General features: G+C 52.9%; 1 protein-coding gene across 3 annotated transcripts in view; it reads right to left on the bottom strand.

Moving 5' to 3' along the window:
- Window positions 1-1,321: 1,321 nt before the first annotated feature.
- Window positions 1,322-23,038, bottom strand: part of LOC143172026 (AP-4 complex accessory subunit RUSC2-like) — a 43,429-nt gene continuing 21,712 nt past the window's right edge. Inside the window, exons 2-12 of one of the 3 annotated variants that reach the window (XM_076361238.1) lie at window positions 17,485-19,566; window positions 14,279-15,067; window positions 13,558-13,758; window positions 12,226-12,369; window positions 11,011-11,087; window positions 8,794-8,968; window positions 7,715-7,820; window positions 6,630-6,676; window positions 3,679-4,645; window positions 2,887-3,060; window positions 1,322-2,562 (exon numbers count right to left, since the gene is read on the bottom strand). In XM_076361238.1, the coding sequence (XP_076217353.1) occupies window positions 2,382-2,562; window positions 2,887-3,060; window positions 3,679-4,645; window positions 6,630-6,676; window positions 7,715-7,820; window positions 8,794-8,968; window positions 11,011-11,087; window positions 12,226-12,369; window positions 13,558-13,758; window positions 14,279-15,067; window positions 17,485-19,459 (4,836 nt within the window). In that variant the 5' untranslated portion in view covers window positions 19,460-19,566 and the 3' untranslated portion in view covers window positions 1,322-2,381. The remainder of the gene's footprint in view (window positions 2,563-2,886; window positions 3,061-3,678; window positions 4,646-6,629; window positions 6,677-7,714; window positions 7,821-8,793; window positions 8,969-11,010; window positions 11,088-12,225; window positions 12,370-13,557; window positions 13,759-14,278; window positions 15,068-17,484; window positions 19,567-23,038) is intronic. The other 2 variants (XM_076361239.1, XM_076361241.1) reach the window with 2 other exon arrangements.

The following is a 23,038-nucleotide window of genomic DNA, read 5'->3' as shown; positions in this document are numbered from 1 at the left end:
TTTTCTCCAGACTAAACAGTCCCAGTTCCCTCAGCCGCTCCTCCTAAGACTTGTTCTCCAGACCCCTCACCAGCCTCGTTGCCCTTCTCTGGACACGCTCCAGCACCTCAACGTCCTTCTTGTAGTGAGGGGCCCAAAACTGAACACAGTATTTGAGGTGCGGCCTCACCAGTGCCGAGTACAGGGGCACGATCACTTCCCTACTCCTGCTGGCCACACTATTTCTGATACAGGCCAGGATGCCATTGGCCTTCTTGGCCGCCTGGGCACACTGCTGGCTCATGTTCAGCCGGCTGTCCACCAACACCCCCAGGTCCTTTTCCGCCAGGCAGCTTTCCAGCCACTCTTCCCCAAGCCTGTAGCGCTGCATGGGGTTGTTGTGGCCCAAGTGCAGGACCCGGCACTTGGCCTTGTTGAACCTCATACAGTTGGCCTCGGCCCATCGATCCAGCCTGTCCAGGTCCCTCTGCAGAGCCTTCCTACCCTCGAGCAGATCAACACTCCCGCCCAACTTGGTGTCGTCTGCAAACTTACTGAGGGTGCACTCGATCCCCTCGTCCAGATCATTGATAAAGATATTGAACAAGACCGGCCCCAAAACTGAGCCCTGGGGAACACTGCTCGTGACCAGCCGCCAACTGGATTTAACTCCATTCACCACAACTCTCTGGGCCCGGCCGTCCAGCCAGTTTTTGACCCAGCGCAGAGTACACCTGTCTAAGCCGTGAGCCGCCAGCTTCTCTAGGAGAATGCTGTGGGAAACAGTGTCAAAGGCCTTACTGAAGTCCAGGTAGACCACATCCACAGCCTTTCCCTCATCCACTAGGCGGGTCACCTGGTCATAGAAGGAGATCAGGTTGGTCAAGCAGGACCTGCCTTTCATGAACCCGTGCTGGCTGGGCCTGATCCCCTGGTTGTCCTGCAGTCCTTCCCAGGGACAGGCTGAAATCATAAGGCTATGTAGCAGGGAGCTCAATCAGCACCTTTTTTATTAATATGCATCATAAAGAAATAAATAAAGGCGAAACACCTTGTTCTAACGGGGAAATACAAATTAAATATGGTGCAATGTCTGCTAAGCGATGTACAAGTAGGAGGTGACCTTGCAAGACCAGGGCCCCTTGCCGTGGGGAAGCCAGCCAAGGCACGATGCTGTGAGCAGTGTCAACCCGGCCAAGGCACCAAATACTGGCATGGCCTTTCATTAACACTGTTCCCCACCTGACGCACAGTGGGCAGCATGAACATGGCAAGGAAGGGGTTGACTGGCATTGCCTCTACCGAGGACCCCAGGACCCCCAGCAGCCCCTTGTGCTCATACACAATACTCACCCCCTCCCCACCTCACGGCACTGCTCAGCAAGACCAGAAACCCTATGCCAATGGGAGCACCATCCCTCTCTCCCATCTCCCCAGCTCCCTCTGGGAGTAACCCCCTGTTCTACCTGCCGGGAGCACTGCCCCCAACTCCAAAGAGCATCCCTAGCCCAGTCAGGGACCTTGCCCTCACCCCCTCCCCTCCTACCCCCTCTCCACTGAGCATCCCAGGGCATCCTAGGCACTGGCTCTCTGCTCAGCGTGGAGGGCATGGGGCCACCCCCCAAAGCACCCATCTCCGCACAGGGTGGCTCTACCCATCCTGGACCTATGTAACACTGAACATCCACGCTCCTTCCTCATGATTCCATGCACCCCTTTGCTCCGTACACACACACGTATCCTGTCACCCTCCCCTGGCTGTGGCCAGGCACAGCCCCAGGTCCTGCAGCGTGGCAGTGCCAGGCCACTTGGCCTGGTACAACCCACCAGGCACCGCTATTACACATTAGGACAGGGCTGCTCCAGTGTGGGGGAGCCTACCTTGCAGCCTCCCTTCAAGACGCAACGCAACCCATCAGCCCAGCCTTGCAGAGACCTTGCTCCCACCCCTGCGGCTGATGATGCCAGGGATGCTGAAGGCTGCAGACTGCACTGCCACCCCTGGGGAGGGGACAGCCAGCATCCTGCACCCTCCAGTGTGAAACCGAGTCATGCAGTGGGGCAGCACTGCCCTGGCAGGGACTGCTTGGGTTCCTGCTATGTACGAGTCCATGGCCTACGGGTGCTGGAGATGGCGTGGGGTGGAGGGGGCTCAGACGGTCCCTGATGTGGCTGCATGCACGGCGATGCCTGGCAATACGAAGTGCAGCTCGCAGAAGGCCCCAGGGGCCGAGTCAGCCTTTGGCAGCTGCATGAGGAGGAGCAAGAAGGAACCACCTACGGTTACTGTATTCTGTAATGGTAAGAAACTAGCAAGAAGCTGTGTCTGTTCCTCTGGCAGGGTGGGCTTCCCCAGATGAGCCTCAGCAGCCCACGGTACTGTGCTTGGTCTCCCAGCCATGTCAATAGTCCTCATCCTCCGGGTGGGTGATGTACATGATGGGCACCAGTCCCTTCTCGGAGTCGAGGCTGCACTGCAGCCAGTCACCATCCACCTTGGAGATGACCTGCAGGATGTCCCCCTTGTTGAAGCTCAGCTGTCCTGCCTCAGTGGCAATGTGATGGCAAAGAGCTTTCACCTCACTGCAGGCAGAGAGAGGGGAGGAAGGGTTAACTTGCCACAGCACACTCACCCCATTGAAGCCCAGGGACCACCATAGGCACAGAGAAGCACGGAAAACACCCCCTGCCTCCCTCCCCAGCCAGGCTCTCAGCTGCCCCCCAGCTCCCCATCGCCTGCAGATTGCAGAGTTGGGGTGGATGGATGCACAAGCTGTGTCACTGCCCTGAACCGTCCCCTAGTCCATGAGTACAAAGGGGGCCAGGTGAACCGCAACAGGCAGAGCCGTGCCAACCCCAACCCACCACTTCCCAGCACCTGCAGGACAGCCATGTGGCACCACTCACCAGGGAGGGTGGGCAGACAGCCCCCAGGCTGGCCATGCCTCAGGGGGCACTTCAGGTGGCTCTGGCTGGGGGGGCTCCGGCTCAGGGGCTGCTTCTCGCCACATGCTTGCCCCGACCGTCTGGGCCACCAGCTGGAACATGGACTTATCCAAGTTCAGCCAGCCAGAGGGCAACCTGCAAGAAGGAGATAGAAGCAGGTAGTGGCAGGGAAGCGTACCTGGGGGCAAGGAGCAGCTGCTCTCATGGCAAGATCATGCCTTAGAGGTCTGGCTCCATGCACAAAGTGCACTGTGGTCCCCAGGCTGTCTCCTGGCAGGGAGGGCTCAGCATCCTTCAGACACACCATGGCCTAGACTGGGAAGCAAGAAGGGTGCAGATGGAGAGGCAATGCGGGGAGGGCCCAGCTACATGGGGCAACTTCACACCTCCTCCTCACCCATTGTGAGCAACAGGGATGGCCCCATGTTTTGCTCTCACTTAGTACATGTTTTTGGGAGGGATGAGGTGATGATGGGGGCGGTGCAGCAGGGGCTCTGCCTGCAGAGAGGGGGCTTAGGAGCAGAGGCAGTGGTAGAGCTCAGGCAGAAGACTGAGCAAGGGTAGGAGCCAAGGAGGGAAATGGTGGTGTGGACGGGCAGGCAGGCAGGGCTGGGCAGGGGTGACAGACCTCTCTGTTCACACACTGCCTCTGATGTACCACCATGGTGTAGCCCAGTGGTTGGCTATTGACCTGACTTCCACCTGCACTGCTGCAACCCCAGGTTAACCAGCCCTCCCCAGCCCCATCCCTACCTATTAGGCTGCCTGGGCTCTTTTTGCACCTTCCTGGACCCAAACAAGTGTCCCCACTTGATGGGCTGGCTGCCCTTTGATACACTGATGCTGCTCTCCTCTTGGGGGGCTGCTGCTGCTACTCCCACTCTTTGCTGAGTCCCAGTCTCCTTTTCCTTGCTGCGCTTCAGCTCTGTAAGCACTGAGTCTGGGGGGCTGCCCATCCAGAAGGGCCAGCTCCATTCCTTCACCTCTTCGCCGACCGGTACCTGCTGGGGCTTTTCCAAGAGCTCTTCCATAGCTTCAGGACTTGGCTTGCTGGCAGCCTTGGGCCTCTCCTCTAAGGTACCCTCAGCCTCTGCACCCTCCACCACCCCTTCGCGGGGGAGTGGTGCCTTGCGGGTCTCCGCTGACCTGGGCACAGCATTCAAAGCTGCCGCCTTCTTCTCATAGTGGATGAACTTCGAGCCTTCGGCCGAGCCCTCGATGTAAATCTGAGAGCTCTGCATGAGCTGGTACCACCAGTCCGCCTGCTTGTCCTTCTTCCCTTCCCACGTGCTCTCTCGCACCTTCCTCCGCTCTTCCTCCCTGTTGCCATCTCTGCAGGAGGCCCCCACCCCCTTGACCCTCTCACTCGCAGCTTGCTGGGGGCTGCGGCCTGGTGAGATGTCATCACCTCTGGCACCCACTTTGCATGCTTCAGGGGCAGTGCTGCAGCTGTAAGGATCCTCACTGCTGCCCCGCGCCCGCATCAGCTGCAGGGTGGAGTGTGTGGAAAGCAGCAGGTCCTGCTTCACACGCAGCAGCTCCTTTTGCTGCTGCTGCTCTTTCCCCATCTGCATCAGGTGGTGCTCAAAAAGGAGGTCTAGGTTGAAGGGTAGCAGGGAGAGAGGCTGGAGCAGGAGCAGGAGCTCCTCGAAAAGAGGCTGGCACACGCTATGAGACAGGCACAAGAAGCCTACCGGCTGGTAGTGTGCTAGGATGATATCTGTAGGGCAAGAGACATTTAATTAGATGAGAGGCCCTTGCCACCTTTGTCAAGCCACCAAGAAGCTGCTGAAGCTATGGGGAAAGGAGTTGGACACTAGTTTTTGGTCACAGCTGTGGCTGCAGTGTGAGGCTCAGCACTGGGTCAGGGAGCACCAGATGCTCTGTGAGCTCTGGGCAAACTGGCTATCCTGGTTTCGGCAGGGATAGAGTTAATTTCCTTCCTAGTAGTGGTACAATGCTGTGTTTTGGATTTAGGAGGAGAACAAAGTTGATAACACACCGATGTTTTAGTTGTTGCTAAGTAGTGCTTACACTAGTCAAGGACTTTTCAGCTTCCCATGCTCTACCGACTGAGAAGGCTGGAGGTGCACAAGAAGCTGGGAGGGGGGCACAGCCAAACTAGCCAAAGAAACATTCCATACCATGTGACGTCATGCTCAGTACATAAACTGGGGAAAGCTGGCCTGGGGGGCCGCTGCTCGGGGACTGGCTGGGCATCGGTTGGCGGGTGGTGAGCAATTGCACTGTGCATCACTTGCTTTGTGTATTATTATTACATGATTATTATTATTATTTTATTTCAATTATTAAACTGTTTTTATCTCAACCCACGAGTTTTTCTCACTTGTGCTCTTCCAATTCTCTCCCCCATCCCACCGGGGGTCGGGGGGAGGAGTGAGCGAGCGGCTGTGTGGTGCTCAGTTGCTGACTGAGGTTAAACCACGACACTGGCCCAGGTCCTGCTTCCAGTCATGTCTGCAGCCGGGACCTGCCTGTCAGACTATCCACCAGGATGACTTCTGCCACAAATGCCATGGGAGTAGGGTGCAAATAAAGAGCATCAAAGAGGGTTGGCACACATTAAGATTCTCTTCCCCACCTCCTGGAGATGAACAAGGAGCTGCAGATCTGGCCAGTACCAGTCCCCTGCAGAGAGAGAGGTGTCGGGGACAGCTGAATACAGTCTTTCCAGGGATCTGGCTGGGCTGAACTGTGGATCCTAACAAAATGAACTAGCATTTCTACCTGCAGCATTCATCCTTCACTTCATTTGACCACATCCACAGTGCTCCCCCCCCCCCAGCTTTGTTGTCAGGTCTCACTCCCAGGGAGAGAGTTGGGAACAGGATTTGTGGCCGTTTGGCCCCAGTGAGATAACAGATGGTCATCTTCTGCTCCAGAAAAACAGGGTGCTTTCTCTTGCCACACTGCTCAGTACAAAGGCAAGTCTATTTTCCTGTCTGTTCCAGAGAGAAGTGCTGACTGCACACACAGACCCGAGAAATGTCTGCTGTCAGCCTCCAAATCTTCCAGAAGATACTGGGCTGGACTTCTTGCAGTGCATGGGGCCCTGGGCTGAGCACAGGCTGAGCCAGCAGCACTCTCAGGGGATCCAGCAGGTCAAGGGTGTCTGTCTCACTGTGCACTTAGCACTTAGTCATGCTACTTCTAAGCATCTGGCAGCTTGGTCATTCAACATTTCTGGTTGAAAAAACAGATACATCCAGTAAAATCTGCTTTTCATTTATCAGGAGGTTTTCTTTTCCATTTCCCATGCCTGAAGGGTTTCAGCTAAGTGTTCACACCTCCAGCCATTTGAAGCTCTCAGGCACTGGGCAGGGAATGCAGAAATTTGGGGAGGGTTAGATCTGGTCTCCTGCAGGTAGATTGAGGGATCTGCATTGGAGGCGATAACCTTGGGTACTAGCTGCAGCTGGGAAGGACATGGCTGGCCAGGCTCTCCACAGCTCAGGTGGAGGGAGCTGCATGGAGCTTTGACTTCCACCTCACTCCCTTTAGCTGAGCAGCCCTCCAGCAATACATACACTGGGACTGCGTATAGTCTAGTCCTTCAGCTCAGAGCAGAGGGGAGCAGCCTAGGCTGAGAGACTGAGACACATGCATGCCCCAGAGCTTAGGTCTGTGTTCTACATTGTGCAGAATTTGGCCTCCACTGCAGCCCACAGCCCTCAGGCTCTTACCTTCATGGTTGTAGAGGTGGTTGAACCAGAACTCCAAGGACCGGATACTGCAGGAAGGGAAAACAAGCAGGGAAAGAAAGAAAAAGTGAAAATCAATTCACCCCCTTCATCCTAGCTGTTCTACAAGAAGTGTGGCTGGAAAAGGACATTTACACAGCATAGCCCTGTGAACCTCAAGACCTAGTGAAAGGACAGTGGCTCACTCCCATCAGCATGCACTGACCACAGCCACCCAGCCTGTCACAGAGCCAGTTTGCTTTACATGAGGCATTGTGCAACCGTAACCCCTAACAACCATGTTTCCAGCAAGTTTCCTCACCATTTAGCTCCTATGTCCTTGGCAGAGCTTAGCTTTGCTGAGAAGGGCTCACGTGAAAGAGGTAAATCATCTACAAACATGAGACCATTGCTGCAGGCTTGGCCCAAAATATGCTGGCATCCTGGGTGGGGAGAGCAGGGCAGAGCTTGCTCCTGCTTGTAGGGGTCCCCCAACATTTGGAGATCTTGGGGACTCTGTTGCCACTGTCAGAGCTCTTGCTGACCACTGGAGAGGAGCAGGGAAATACCATCCTAACAGCACTCATCCCTTTACCACGGCTGCCTTCTGTTTAACACAGAGTGTAGTGTGCACACTCATCCAATCTGGAAGGGTCAGCCTTGAGTCCTGAACCAGGGCAATTTCTCCTTCAAAGCCTCACGCACTGGGATTCACTGCAGCTCCAGGAAGCAGTGATTTAAGCAGGGATTTTTCAGGAGTAATTTATGCATATGTTATGTCTATCCCTATATGAACCCTGACAGACAGACTCTTCCCACCTAATGTTTTGGGGCTAAAACAAGCTGACAATGTTCTTCAGTGGACTACAGCCAGCCCTTCTCAGTTCTGGCCTGGTAGCGGTAGATTTTGATCCTTCTGGAATTCCCTGAGGCTCACAGCTTCTTCCTTCCCTCACCTACAGCTGGGGAGTGGCTTCCCAGGTTTCTTAAGTCTTTTCATTAGCAACTGTGCCTGCTTGCAGTCAAGGACCAGCACCTGCTGCCAGCCCTGGACAGTGACATGCAGTCAGCCCAGGGAGCCTGCTTACTTGAGGAGGCCAAAGATGAATGCGTTGAACCTCATGGTGTGGTTGGTGAACTCTGTGTACTGGCTGATCTTGCTATAGAGGCTGTGCAGCAACTTGGTAGAGGGGCCTATGGAGAGAAGCGAAATGTTGAGATTAGTTGTGGTCAGCAAAGCCAAAACGGCATCATGGGAAGGAGCATCAAGGCAAAGACAGAAGTTGGCTGGGTGCCCATGCCCGTATGTGCATTGCCCCTCCACCAATCATCAAGATGAGCTCGCTCCATCCCAACAGTTAGACTTCACAAGGGGTGAAGTTGTGATCTGTCCCAGACTGCCACTCCAAAACTTTGGGAGAGTTTCAATGGATGGAAAGTACCCCAGGGACCTGTCTCTCATACTTCAGGGACAATCATGTCCCTCAGCTCAGAATCAGCAGGTAAACAGAATATTATGGTGGGTGGTTATAATTTGGGGTGTCTGCAATCACAGAGTTAACCCCGGAGCTGGAGATTTGCCACAAACAGGCTAGGAGGCTTCCCAGCCCTGGATGTAAGCTCTTCATGATGCAGAAATCAGTGTGGCCCTGCCATCTGTAACCTCAGAAAGGAGTTCTCCTGGATGGTAGCCACTGCCACAATCCAGGGTGCAGACTGGTGCTAGCAGAGGGTGCACGTGATGTGGGCATGCTTGAGCCAAGTGAGCTGTGTGTGCAAATTTTCTTACAGACCAGGCTAGAGCACAGCTCTGCCTTATACAGTAGCTGTGCAGGGCTAAAGATGAAGGTCTAGAAACACCCTGGAAACTTAGAGGAGGGAAAAGGGCATTCTTTTAGGGGTTTTTTCTTTCTTTTTTTTTTTTTTCATTGCTAGGGACTGTTATAGGAGAATTTAGAAATTTCAGGGAAAATGACAATAAATATTTGGACAGAATAGAGCAGCGGCTCTCCCACTTTGCAAGAGAAGGTCAAGGTGCACCTTGTTCCATGCAGGGAGTCAGGTATTATTCTGCATCCCCATCCTTATAGTCAACCTTCCCTAGCACCTCTCAGCTACAACACAGGAGTACCGCAGAGCGATGGGCATCGCTGCACACCCTCCATACCTAGCTGGGTGGATGCCTCCACCATGCTCCAGGGGATGTTCCTCCTCTGGCCAATGATCACGTCCAGGACATAAGCCTTGAGCCCATCACTCAGGATGTCCCGGACAGCAGGGCACAGGTATTTCAGGATGAGATGCCCCACGTTGGGGCTCACGGAGCTATTCCCAAGTTTGGCCTAAGGGAGAACAGGCAACAGGAAGAGGGTTGGTAACTGCTGTACATGGTACAGATGCATGCGAACAGTCCAGTCCCACTTGCCTACTACAGACACCCAGCAGGCAATATCCAGGCTACGATGATGCTCAGCAGCTCCTTGAACAGGCAGGCTCTTCCCCTTCACCCCTGCTGCCTCATACACCAATTCTGGGTTGTTCCCTGCAAGGTCTTCCCCAGGCTGGAATGAGGCAACAGCTTGGGAAGAGAATATCCCAGATTGAGAAGAGGATATCCCAGTTAGAAGGGATGCCCAGTTCTCCCTACGGATATAACAAGGCTGTCCTGCTGGAGGAAGAGAGTAGGGGCTTTTTCTGCTGCTGTAGATTTTCTTGTTGCTATTTTTGAAGTTGGAAGCAGCAAGCAACATAGGATCTTCCAGTACTGAGGGGTTAAGGAACACTTAACTCGGTGACATGCCGAGCTATAATTCCTAGGGATTACTATAAATAAACAGGGCGAGGGCAAAATGGATAGACAGAGCCCAGGCTGAGGTGAGGAAGCATGTAAGAGCCCAGCATCAGCAGAGCAGGGACATATTCTGCTGCATACAGTCCTTGAGCTGCCAGGGGTCTATCCAAAGGGGTCAGCCCCAGGCCTTGCGCATCATGTCGGTGGTCCCAGGCAGTTGTGTTCAGGGCACAGATTTTACCAGCTGAGCTGGAATTACACTGGCTAGTTGGCATGGGTCCACAAAGGTCCTGAACTGAGACTGAACTTCTGGGTCAGGAATAATCCCACCAGATCCACTGAGTGTGGGAGCATCAGGGACGGGTACTGCCTTTTGACAGGTGAATGCTCAGCCCTTGGCACACTGACGCATAATGAAACCCCAGATCAAAACCACAGTGTTGTCTGGCAAGTAAAGTAATGGGGGAATGTTGCGATTATTCCCCAAACCAACACTGCAAGAATAGGAAATTCACAGTGAAGCTTTCAAAAGCTGTGGAAATCCAAACAGCTCCGGTTATGCTGCACAGCAATCTCTGCATCAGCAACAATTGTAATTAGGGGCAAATTACCCTGGGCTCTGAGATAAGATTGAATGGGCTTGGAATCTGTTCCAGTCAGGTTTCTCCTTGGGGATGGCACTCCAGGGCAGTTGTCATGTCCAAACAGTGTCACATTGCTGCCCCAGAGTCCCTGCGACTGAAGCAGAGCATTCAGCTTTGAGAGGAGGCACCACAAAGATGCTGAGTGTCACAGGACTGCAAGCACTGGCTGGTACAAACAGAAGTGAGCTTGCTCTGCCTGTGTTATTCCAGAAATGGGAGATGAGGGCAGCACAGGCCAAAGACAGCCAGCCCCATGGGCAACCTAGATGAACTCTGAAGCTAGTGGGTTCATGGTAAGGGCTATAGGGGAAGCCCAACTGCCCCAGACAGGCAATGACTGATGTGCATTTTTATCATTACGGAGCCCTGTGAGACATCAAGGGACTGGGGACACTGCACTGTGCCCTGGCATCAGTGCCAGAACAGAATCGCTGGATGGGTGGAGGAGGGAAACACAGCTCTCCACTATATGAGAAAAAAGAGCTGGTGTACTGCATCAGACCAGAAGTCCGGTTGGCCTGATATTCTCTCTTATAAAGAGCCATGAGTAAGTACATAAGAAAGAGTCAAACCAGAGCAAACATATAATACTTCCCCTTAATACTCTTCCAGCCTACAACTACTTTCAACTCAGAGACTACCTAAGCTGGACATGATTCCTATGTGTTTAGTAGACTCAATGAATTTCCCTTCCCTGTATTTTTCTGATCTTCCCTTAAATCCACATAACCTTTTAGCACCCCCAGCATCATACAGCAAGAATTGTCACAGATTTACTATCTATCTGCTGCATGATGTACCATTGCCTTTGTTTGTTTTGTTCTTGGTACTACTAGCTTCATTGGATACCCTGTAGTTTTTTAACTGGAAGAGAATGGAGAGGCAATCTTTCTCCACCCTCTCCATGTCACTCATGATGTTGAGAAGCCATACTGAAAGCAAGACTTACCTTCACCCCTGGATCCCTGCTGGTTCCAAAGTGAGCCACAATCAGGTCAACAGCAGTGTTGATTGCCTTCACCAGACCTAGAGGGAAAGACAGAGTCAGAGAGCTGCCTGAGGGGCTTCTAGGACAGACCCTGACCAAACACTTCATGAATAAATCAGGCAGGGGCATTTCAAGCCCGTGTCAGCACACATGCCCTCTCTGGCGACATGATCAGCTCATGTCGGATCTCTGCCAAAAACATGCAGAACCCCTCCTAACTCCTCACCAAATCTATCCCTGCTGGCTCCAACACTCACGTATCAGCCCAACAGTATGACAACCTTTAGAAGTGGCTGAAGCATAAGACACCCTGTCAGTGTTCCCAAGGGACACGGACCATCACCTCCACGCACCATCCCTTGAGGGAGCAGAGATGGGATCTGAGACAATGAGTCTTTTGCTGCTTTTATCTTACAGGGTGGCAGGGCAGAAGCCATGCATTTGGCAAGCTATGTAATGACTTTCAGTAACAAGCCAGTGGTGGGTAATCTGACATCTGCATCAGTATGATGCAAGAACAGAAGTGGAACAGAGGGGAAGGCTGCCATCTGGTAATCACCAAAACATAGCTGGCAAAGGCATGGGAACCTTTCTGCACATTCCTTGCCTCTGACATGATTACCGAGGCAGCTGTCAACAACCTAGTCCCCAAGCTTGCCTCTACCATGGGTCTCATCACAGCCATATCTTGTCCTGCTTTGGAATCCTTTCTCCTGCCCTTTTACATAAATGCTTTACCATGTAGGACCCAACAGACCTTTTACCTAAATTACAAAATCTCAGGCTAGCACATCTGCAATATCACACAGATTCACAGGTCTACCCTTGTATACTGAGACAGGGGTGGCAGCATGCCCTGCCTTAGGATCATACTCCTGTGCCTGCCTGCTCACTCCGCCCTTTCTTGTGGACTTAAGATCCTTTCTAATCATACTTCCCGGGACAAGCAGCTCAAACATACTCTGTGGCACGTGGCATGGTGCAGAGAACACAAGAACCTGCCGTGGAAACAGCCGTCAGTCCAGGTGGACATGTAGTTATGATGCTACAGTAGAGAAGGGCAGGGAAAGAAACCATTATGTCTACAGAGATGAGATGAGACAGAGAGAAGCACTATTTGCCTTATGCTGCGTTACGCCACACCCTCCTCCACTGTCATGAGATGCACGGACTCACCCTTCTTCTGCAGCAGGTCAATGGAGATGGACTCTGTGTTGCCATCTGGGGAGAGGCAGAACTCAGCGGGGGGTTTCTCCGCTAGTGAGAAGTAGTCAGGGAAGAAGTCAGTGTAGGTAAACTGGAGTTGCCTCATAGACTGCCCTGCAGGGCCAAGACAGGGATGAGAAGGATCAGCCCCAAGCCCTTATACCAAAGCCTCTCCCACATTGTTTGCTTTTCCCAGAAGCAACCTGCACCAGCAGGAGTCTTCACACCAGCCTGTTCAAAAGGCTTGTTACTCTTCCAGCAATGGTTTGCAACATGAGCCTGTAGAGTTCAACCCCACAGCCCACCCAACATCTAGCTCCAGCTTGACTGGGGGCCCATGGGCACTGGAAGATGCTGTGGGAGGTTCACCCTCATGAGCTGGTGCTAAGGAAAAACCTCACTGCACCAGACTCTCAGGGCTGCTGTGAGGATAGCCCCAGCAAGTGGGTTCAAAAGTAGAGCACAGAGAGAATCCCTACTTGTCACAGGCATCCACAGGCAACAAACTACATGCCTTCTGTCTGTCCCCTGGGATGGTCTCTATTTTCAAGGGGTGACTTTTGCAGGAGCTCTTTTATGTGCTCGATTTCCATCTGGTTGATTCCCCAGCTCTGGGCTAGGCATCTTCCTGTGAAGGAGGGATGAAGAAACTGTTTGGGATAGCAGTGAGGTGTAGAGCTTTGGGGAATTCACTCCACAACTTGGAGCTGGCCTCAAGAACACTCTCCCTCCCACAGACAGACCCCTCTGTTCCTCCTGGAGGACTCTCAAAGGTTCAGCCAAAAGCAGCCTGCCACTCTCAGCCCTTCCTACATAGGTTTTGGAGGACAGAAAAGACCTTAAGGGCAGAGCATGGAGAAGACAGAGCCCCATGGAGCCCTACAGTGTTGCCAGCTACCCCATGAGAGCTACAGTCCAGTACCTAGCATGCTGCCAGGGTTGGGGCAGATGGGCAGACACTGTGGGGCACGGACATGAGATCTCCAGGGGCCACAACTCCTGGAGTACTTGCTGAGGTCTGAGCCAGCTCTTGGGCCATTCACTTTCCCCTTCAATCCAGCCCAGAGCCGGACCTGACTGCTCTCACCTTGTGGAGAAGAAGAGAGGCTCCACACAGAGTGTACCCATCAGTGAGGCAATTTTCACCTTTGTCTTGTACCACTCAGCCCCACTGTGAGCAGATGCATCATCCCTCATGCTCAGAGCAGGCAGAGCAGTGATGAGGTCAGGCATAGCTGGGATACTGAACCTGAGCCCCAAGGTCACCTCCCAAGACCCCCCCAGCAGAAAGGTAGTGCTCACCGTTCAGCTTGCAGTGGAAATGGCTGGTGTTGAGAGTGCCAGGGAGCTCAAAGATGGGGTTCCCCCGGTTCAGCTGGGGCTCTTGCTGCCTCCTGTCTAGGCTGCCTGCTAAGCTGGGTAGCCCCAAAACGCGGTCCAGACCCAGGGGGTTCCTCCACCTGTACTCCCGCCACTTCAGCGCTTGGGGGGAGAGGTGGTTTGCTAGAACGGCGCAGGCAGTGAGCACCAGACGGGAGGATGTGAGCAGACGGGAGGACATGGAGAGGAAACAGGGAGAGAGAGGACGAGAAAGAGGAAGGACAGAGAAAGAGAGACAGCAAGTTAAAGTCCAGCAGCGTTTCAGGATGTTAGCATACATACATGAAGGGAGGCAGAGGCCACAGACTAGCAGAGCAGGGCAGGAGCCTGGGTGGCCTCATGGCTGCAGGCAAAGAAGGAGCAGGTTTGGGGTGCAAGCACCTGGTGTGGGGTACTGTAAGATCAGCAGCCCCATGCTGCCCTCTCCAGACACACAGTGTAGAAGTCAGGACTGGACGGACATGCTCTTAGCACATGACTTCCTTTTGCAGGCAGAGTGATGATGGGGGCTGTTGGGTGCTGCAGCACCCAGATGCAATTTTGCCCCAGGCTGCAGCTATAAGGGAGGTTGGTACTATAGGGAGCAGTAGCCAGAGAGCTGGAGATGTTCCAGACTAGCATGTCCTGGCAGATGGGAACCTACCATTGAGGGGCCATATTCCCATGCTGCTTAGGGGACCAGAGCTGCTGGTCTCACTGCCACTCCTCCAGTGGGGATCTGCATGGCCTCCCACTCTGCTCATGGGCATACCGTCCACCAAGAGGGGCAGGAAGGACCCACTGTGGAGTTGGTACTTGGAGAGCGGTGGGCTTGGCTCCAGCGATGCCTCCTTCTTGGGAACAGGCTTGGGGTTCTCCTTTTGCCTCAGGGCATCAGCTTTGGTGGCTTGGGAGGGCTGCATGGCACTGACAGCAGGGGAAGACCTCATGGGAAGCAGGCTGGCAGAGATGGGGCAGGATCTGCTCCTGGGAGGCTGGCTCTCTCCAGCCCTCTCTGCGGTGGGTGAGGAAGAGGAGTCCACGCTTTGAAAGAAAGGCACGTTACATCGCACAGGAGAGTAACTCCCCAGGGGGGGTGGACGGGTTGTCTCTGGGGCAGGCTTCTTAATGCAGCCATCATTGTGGGAGGCAGCTCCATCCACTGAGCGTTGGGTCAGGAGCGTGCTATGGGCTTGGCTCCCCGCTGCCGCTGACTGCTCTGCCGAGGTGGCCGAGGCTGAGGACCGGGAATTGGAGGAGACCTGCTGGCTGGCAGGCCAGTTGCTGGACAGGCTGTAAAGTTGGGAAAGGCTGGAGGCAAAATGGCTGTGCAGAGCATGGGCCTTGGGTGGCTTGCTGAAAAGGTGCTGGAAAACAAAGGGCTGGATGGGCAGAGTCGTGGGACGCTGGTCCTTGCTGTAGCGTACCACAGGTTTGCTGTCTGTGCCACCACCTTCGGGGAGAGAAAGGGGGACAGAGTGTGAGGATGGGCAGAGGGACAGTCATCATCAGCCTGGCAGATCACAGGCAAAAGGGACCCTGCTCTCAGCTACAGGAAGAGGATGAGCTAGAGGCCAGTGACACAAGCAGAGTGGTTCAAGTCTGAACTGGTTACACACATCATGAGCTGTCAGGGTAAAGACATGTGGCCCCAAATGCAGAGTTTCCAGCTGTTGACAGCTGTCTGGAAGAGTAGGGCGCTGCACTGGGGGCTTCTCTCTCCTGGTAGGGTCACCAGATTCCTATCCCTTCCCCATCCCTTGCTCCCAGGACAGCACAAGCCATGGCCCCAAGCGCCTGCCCTCGGCCTGCCTCCGTCCAGGCAGTACCACAAAGACATGGCCCAATGCACTGTGACAGCAAGATTTCTTATCCCGACTCACCCAACTGAGCACAAGCATTACCTGCAATAGCACCACAGCTCTGCATCCCACATTGCACTCAGTGCTGTCGGAAAGGCCGCTTGCTTCCCCTTCTCCCTCCCTCCTTTCTCCTGTAACTGTTCCCCCTCTGAGCACACTGCTCCCTTCCTCCTCCTGCCTGTACCAGACCCAAGCAGGACGTTCCCAACTGAATCAGGCCCACAGCAGAATAAGAAGAGCTTCCAACCCTGGAAAAGGCAGGTCTGCTTCAGCAAACAACTGACAGGGATTTCCTAAGGGTATGTGCTGGGCTGATCTCCTAGGCATGCATGCCTGCAGCTCCTGGTGGGGCCACAATATCCCGAGGGACACAGCTGAAGCGTGACACGCTGCACACACAGTGCACAACACACAGAGCACTGGATGCACACATGGGGCTGACTGGGATCCCTGATCACCACACCGCATCCCAGCGTGGCGTGGCAGCTTCTGGCTTGCCTTCCCCACCACTCCTCCAGCCCACAGCAAATCCTGGGGCAAAGGACCCATCCCAAGCAGAGCCCCGGTGTTACTTGCTGCCTGTGGGGTGTGCCAGGCCTCTCTCCCTATAGCTAGCCTTTAGCAGGGCTTGCTTTCCCTCTAGTCCCTTCTCAGACCCTCTAGGCTTGCATGCTGCTCTCAGCTGGCACGAGGCAGCTCTGCCTCTATCTCCAGCTGCAGGCAGGAGCTTTCCACACAGTGCTAATGCCCGCCTTGCTGTCACAGTGCAGAGGAAGGGACTGCAGCAGGGGGTGCAGGAACTGCTGGGATATATTGACCTGAGAGCTCCTGTCTGCCCCTCCTCCTACTCCCTGAGCAGCTCTTGCTCCTTCCAAGCACTCCCTCTGCAAACCAAGAGGGCTGCTCCCACAGCTGCCTTCTCCCAGCAGAGACCTGCCTTCCCTGCCATCCCACACTGAGCGCATGTTCAAGGGTCAATAAACAAACAGGACAATACACAAAAAACTCTTGCTCCAAAGGCCAAAATCTCTCCCACACCTGCCATGGCAATGAATGACATGTTCTTCCTATCTCCTGCCAGAAATTTTCAGGGCACTAAATGGAGACAGTCAGGTCCTTGGCATGTTAGGGGCTATCTACTGCAGCAGTCTGGTCAGAGCCCCATTTTAGGCAGGCTCTTACCTGTGAAACAGGTACAAGAACTGTCTAGGGCAGAGATGGAGGTCTCCTGCCATGCTGGAGAAATGGCCGTACCTCTGATGGGGCTGTCACACAGCTTCCTCACCAGGACATGTAACGGCAATATCAAGGTGGAAAGCAATTCATGTATTACAGGCTTTCCTGCAGAGGGAGCTGGGACAATTACCCTCCAGAGGAACCTTTGCTGCAATCCAATGCACTGTGGAGGATATGGCCAGGATATTCCAGCAGAGACACACAGCTTCTCTAATCTCTGCAGGACTCATGTTGTAAGTTCTGGCAGACTGTGTGAGCTCCCTGACCATGCATTGAGAGGACACTGCTGGCTATGCCTCTTCCCTCCCCACCTCTGCCTCATGTGGCTCCAAAGAAGAAAGGCTAAAAACTCCTCAATGGTTCCCTTCCCTTCGTCTGCTGGGAACATGGCTCTGCTGAGCATCTTCAAATCTCTGTCTTGGGAGCTAAAGGCAGGTGGTTCTCATGGACTAGGGGAGTACAACGCCCTGGAAGGGAGACAATCCTCCAAGCTGCACAGACCCTAAATGCTAATGCCATGTCCTCCCTTACACGATATGAGAGGTTTGCACAAAACCTCAAAAGGCTTTAGAAATACAAGAACAAGACGCTTGCACTGATCTGGGTCTGAAATAAGCACAGCAGGGCTTTGTCCTAAGGAGTGGTAGACCAGGAAACAAACCGCACAGACACTGGTCTCCCATCGCCATGCAGGTTCTTCTGCTGCTCCCCTCATGTCCCAAAAAGCAGCCTTTCTTTTTACTTCTCCATTCTGCCTAGTTTGGCTCCTTACCGTCTGTTTGGGCTCTAACATCTCTTTGTCCGTGGCCACTGGCAGAGCTACCTGAGAAGCTGGCATCTGCCTCCATCAGCAGGGAGAGAGAGGCTTGCTCACCTGCCCCATGCCCACTGGGGACAGTCTCACTGGAGCCTGAGTCTTTGGTGGAACACAAAGCCTGGCTGTCCCCAAAAGCGTGATTCAAACAGAAGCCCTCGCAGCTCCGGTTCAGGCTGTGGACAAAGGGCATGGGTGGAAGACTCTGGCTGCGGTGAGCTCTTTCTTCAAGGAAGGTTGGGCAATCCCGCTGTGTCTCAGGGATAGGGGAGAACTCCAAGGAGGAATCACCACTGGACTGGAGTGGTGGGGAGGTGCTGTTCTTTTTCCTGCCTTTAGCCAGTTCAGCAAAAGATGTCACTCGCTTCGGAGGGGAACTCTGGATGGGTATTGCTGGACTTTCACTCAGCTTGACCGGACAGCTCACCATGCGCTCCAAAGAGCCCAGCCTGCTGCTAGGACTCCTGTCCAGGTTCTGATCATAGCTCCTGGAGCGCTGCCGGCTTGTGTTGAGGTTAGGTGGTGACACATTCACATAGACCTGACCCTCAATCATGTTCTGGGTGGCTTCTCCCTTTGCCTCCTCTTCACTGCACTCCACATCATTGCTTTCTTCTTGTCTCAGGTCAGGCCTTCTAAACAGATAGTATTCAGTGGGCTGGGCTGGGCTACCTTTGGTATGGTCTTCCGAGCAGCTAGTTATGGAAGATCCTGCTGGGCTGGGGGATGACTGGGAAGACAAGTCACATGTGACTAACTTATAATAATTCTGAGTAGCCACAACAAGCCGTGCTTGGCTCTGGAAGCAGGCAGTGAGATCTGAGCTCTCTGAAGTGCAAGGCTCACAGTGGAGGTGGTAGGAGTTACAGTTAGCATCAAGGACAGGTGAGGAGGAGTGTTGACACCCACACACCTTCCCCGAACCCTCTGGGTGATGTGACTCATAAGACATCTTGGATTCTGTGGGTGATGAATGCAAATCCAGGTAAAAAGCTCCTGTGTCTGAGTGGCTGCAGAAGGAAGAGTCACAGGACAGGTTGGCTGAATTCAGGTTAGATTGAGAATGGCCATTCATTTTGTTGTAGAGAGCACTGAAGTTCACCAGCACCCCATCGGAGCTGTTGCAGGAAGAGTCACTTATGTAGCCCATCTGTTGGTCAATCACTTCAGGCTGACTTGATGAACTGTAGCAGCAACAGTGTTGGAGCTCTGAGCTGTAACAGCTACATGTCTGTCTGTGCAGGGCATCCTGATTCCTCAGCGATTCACCCGTGTTCTGGTTCCACTCCTGGTCGCCACCATCAAAAGAGAAGCTGGAGGAGCTGCCACAATGGCAGCTGCATTCATCCAGCTCCATGCGTTCTGAGGCCTGGTGGTACTGGTTCGCATTGTTCCTCTTCTGGACGTTGTCACTACTGATTTTGTCCTCTTGCCCGTCTACCACACTGGACCGGCTGGCCATGTTCCAGGATTTCACAATGTGGTTGGAGTCATGGAGGTGGAAAGGGGGCAAGGCCAGCTCATGCAGATGAAAGGGAGGTTTGCCAGCCACAACGGAGTTGTGAAGGTGGAAAGATTTTTGACCCAAGTCATCCCCAAAGATGCTGAGATCTTCACCCTCATTCAGCAGGAAAGGGTTGTGTTGCTTACTGACTCTATGGACAATCAAGTCCCTCGCTTTGCCTTCTTTGTTGTCTGAGGCCTCTGCTGAGGTTTCGGAGGCCTGGAGAAAGCTGCTGTACACCAAGGAGTCAGTTTGTGAAAGGTCTCTGTCCGGAAGGGCAGAGGTCTGTGTAATGCCTAGCTCTGGCTGGCAGAAGGGGTTGGTCCTTTTGCTCATGGAGCAGCACTGTCTATCAGGGACCTGGCAATGCACCAGGGGAACGTGATGGACAATCAGCGTCTCGCCAGTCAGTTTGAGTGAACTATCCATGGTGAGGAATGCTCTTCAGGACATCAGTGAAGCTGGTGCTACCCATGGACAGGTAGGGGTGCGCATGAGAGGCTGGGAGGACACTTCTCATGGGGGAATTCAGATACCTAGAGAGAGACAAAAACACAAAGGAAGTCACCTCTCAGGAAAGGCAGTGACTATTTAAAGCATCCTTGGTTTGACTGAAGACTTCATGACCTAAACTTGTCAGCACAAGTACCTGAGCACAAGGTCCCGAGTTCTCCTTCTTCAGGGAAAGCGCCACAATGTAAGACAAACATGTCCCCCCTCCCTGCAGACTCCTGGGACAACACTTGTGCTTCCAACTGACCCCTCTCAAACTTATCTGGAGTAACTGATTTCACTCAAGTGGCTGGCCAAAGGGCTGTACAGGCTTTGGGCCAAATGAAGACCTCACTGCTGATGGCACTGTATGCTCACAGGAAAACATGCAGACAGCACAGGGTCTGAAATGAAGTGCTGCACTCTGATGAGAGCAGTCCATCTTCTCGCGCTGGATTCAATATCTTTGCCTGCCTTTAGGTACCCTGAACTTTCCTTTAAGAACCAAACACTTAACTGCACTACCAGACCTTGCAACATTGGAGAGACACAAGTCCAGGCAGAGACTGGAAAGCAGGAAAAGACTGGAACAGGAATGCAGCAACAACCATTCTTCTCCAAAATGCAGGAGTCCCCATGAGGCCCTGAGCTCTTTTAATGGTGCCAGGGGAGCAAACCAAAGTATGCAACTACTTATGCACACAAGGGCCTCTCGTGAAAAGGAGCGGATGACTTCAGTGAGGCCATGGGGAGCTACTGCTGATGGATAAATAGGTCCCATACAGCACATTGCCTTCTGCTAACCTTTTGCTGATGATTAAGCCTCAGCTCAGGCTGGTTCCTCTTGTGGTCCTGGGTGCCTGGTTCGCAGTTCCCTGACACTCTGCCCCATTATCTATAGCACTTACCTGCTTACCTTATTACCTGCTGCACTTCACAACAGTACCACTGCCACAGCCCACAGTCCCAGGAGCCGTACAGGCAGGGCACTGTTGTGGTTTAACCTCAGTCGGCAACTGAGTACCACACAGCTGCTCGCTCACTCCTCCCTCCCCCACGGTGGGATGGGGGAGAGAATTGGAAGAGCACAAGTGAGAAAAACTCATGGGTTGAGATAAAAACAGTTTAATAATTTAAATAAAATTATAATAACAATAACAATGTAATAATAATAATAATAATAATAAAAATAATAAAAATACACAAAGCAAGTGATGCACAGTACAATTGCTCACCACCCACCGACCGATGCCCAGCCAGTCCCCGAGCAGCAGCCCCCCCAGGCCAGCTTTCCCCACTTTATGTACTGAGCATGACGTCACATGGTATGGAATGTTTCTTTGGCCAGTTTGGCTGTGCCCCCCTCCCAGCTTCTTGTGCACCTCCAGCCTTCTCAGTCAGTAGAGCATGGGAAGCTGAAAAGTCCTTGGCTGGTGTAAGCATTACCTAGCAACAACTAAAACATCGGTGCGTTATCAACTTTGTTCTCCTCCTAAATCCAAAACACAGCACTGTACCAGCTACTAGGAAGGAAATTAACTCTATCCCTGCCAAAACCAGGACAATATCCACCCCTTATTCTATACCATCTACGTCACGCTCAAGTCTCATATTTTCCAGTACATTTCCATTAATCACCACCCCTTTTCCTGGGTTTCTTTTAATATATATACACACACACAGAGATATCATTCCCTTAGTCTGTGGGCCGTCCCGCTAAAATGTTCGGTGAGTTCATTTAGTCCATGACTTTGGGCTCCATCTGTCGTAATAATCTTCCAGGTCAGGAAAAAAGGAGATGGTATGTGGTGTTGGATTGTTTCATGTTGAAGTCAGTTCGGGTACCATCATCACTGTGCTTTGCTTGGTTTCATTGAAGTTATTCTTCATTAGTCTGGGTGATTCTTATTGTAATATCACTAGTATGGCATATAATATTATGTAGCACTTAACATCACATAATTCAGATCATTGGCTATTCTCACCCAAAATCAAATCCCCTTGAGGTACACATCGGACTTCCCCATCCTTCTGCATTATCCACCAAGCGCACCCAGGTCCTTGAGCAAAAGCAATCCCACGGATGGGTTTGCCTCTGCCCGAGGCAGGAATAACCCACACTGTCTTCCCCAGCATATTTTTTATGTGCACTACAGGGACTTTATTCCCATCTACAGTACGTAAAAGTTCTGACTGGGCAGGGCCTGCTCGATTGGCAGATCCCCTCGTGTTGACTAACCAGGTGGCCTTTGCTAAATGCGTATCCCAATGTTTGAATGTCCTGCCACCCATTGCTCTCAGCGTAGTCTTTAACAGTCCATTGTATCGTTCAATTTTCCCAGAGGCTGGTGCATGATAGGGGATGTGATACACCCACTCAATGCCGTGCTCTTTGGCCCAGGTGTCTATGAGGTTGTTTCGGAAATGAGTCCCGTTGTCTGACTCAATTCTTTCTGGGGTGCCATGTCGCCATAGGACTTGCTTTTCAAGGCCCAGGATAGTGTTCCGGGCGGTGGCATGGGGCACGGGATATGTTTCCAGCCATCCGGTGGTTGCCTCCACCATTGTAAGCACATGGCGCTTGCCTTGGCGGGTTTGTGGGAGTGTGATATAATCGATCTGCCAGGCCTCCCCATATTTATATTTCAACCATCGTCCTCCATGCCAGAGGGGCTTTAACCCCTTGGATTGCTTGATTGCAGCGCATGTTTCGCATTCATGGATAACCTGCGCAATAGTGTCCATGGCAAAGTCCACCCCTCGATCACGAGCCCATCTATATGTTGCATCTCTTCCTTGGTGACCTGAGGTGTCATGGGCCCACCGAGCTATAAATAACTCACCCTTATGTTGCCAGTCCAGATCCACCTGAGCCACTTCAATCTTAGCAGCCTGACCCACCTGCTGGTTGTTTTGATGTTCTTCAGTGGCCCGACTCTTGGGTATGTGAGCATCTACGTGACGGACTTCTACAACCAGGTTCTCCACCCGGGCAGCAATATCTTGCCACAATGTGGCAGCCCAGATGGGTTTGCCTCTGCGCTGCCAGTTGCTCTGCTTCCATTGCTGCAACCACCCCCACAGGGCATTTGCCACCATCCATGAGTCAGTATAGAGATAGAGCACTGGCCACTTTTCTCGGTCAGCAATGTCTAAAGCCAGCTGGATGGCCTTTACTTCTGCAAATTGGCTCGATTCACCTTCTCCTTCAGCAGTTTCTGCGACTTGTCGCATAGGACTCCATACAGCAGCTTTCTACCTCCGATGCTTTCCCACAAGACGACAGGACCCATCAGTGAACAGGGCATATTGCTTCTCATTTTCTGGGAGTTTATTATACATTGGGACCTCCTCAGCATGTGTCATCTCCTCCTCTGGCAATATTCCAAAATCTTGCCCTCTGGCCAATCCATGATCACTTCCAGGATTCCTGGGCGACTGGGGTTTCCTATTCGAGCCCGTTGTGTGATCAGTGCGACCCACTTACTCCACGTAGCATCAGTTGCATGATGTGTA

Source organism: Aptenodytes patagonicus, chromosome W (genome assembly GCF_965638725.1).
Source record: "Aptenodytes patagonicus chromosome W, bAptPat1.pri.cur, whole genome shotgun sequence".
NCBI classification, from domain to species: Eukaryota; Metazoa; Chordata; class Aves; order Sphenisciformes; family Spheniscidae; genus Aptenodytes; species Aptenodytes patagonicus.
This window is presented reverse-complemented; position numbering and strand designations above follow the sequence as displayed.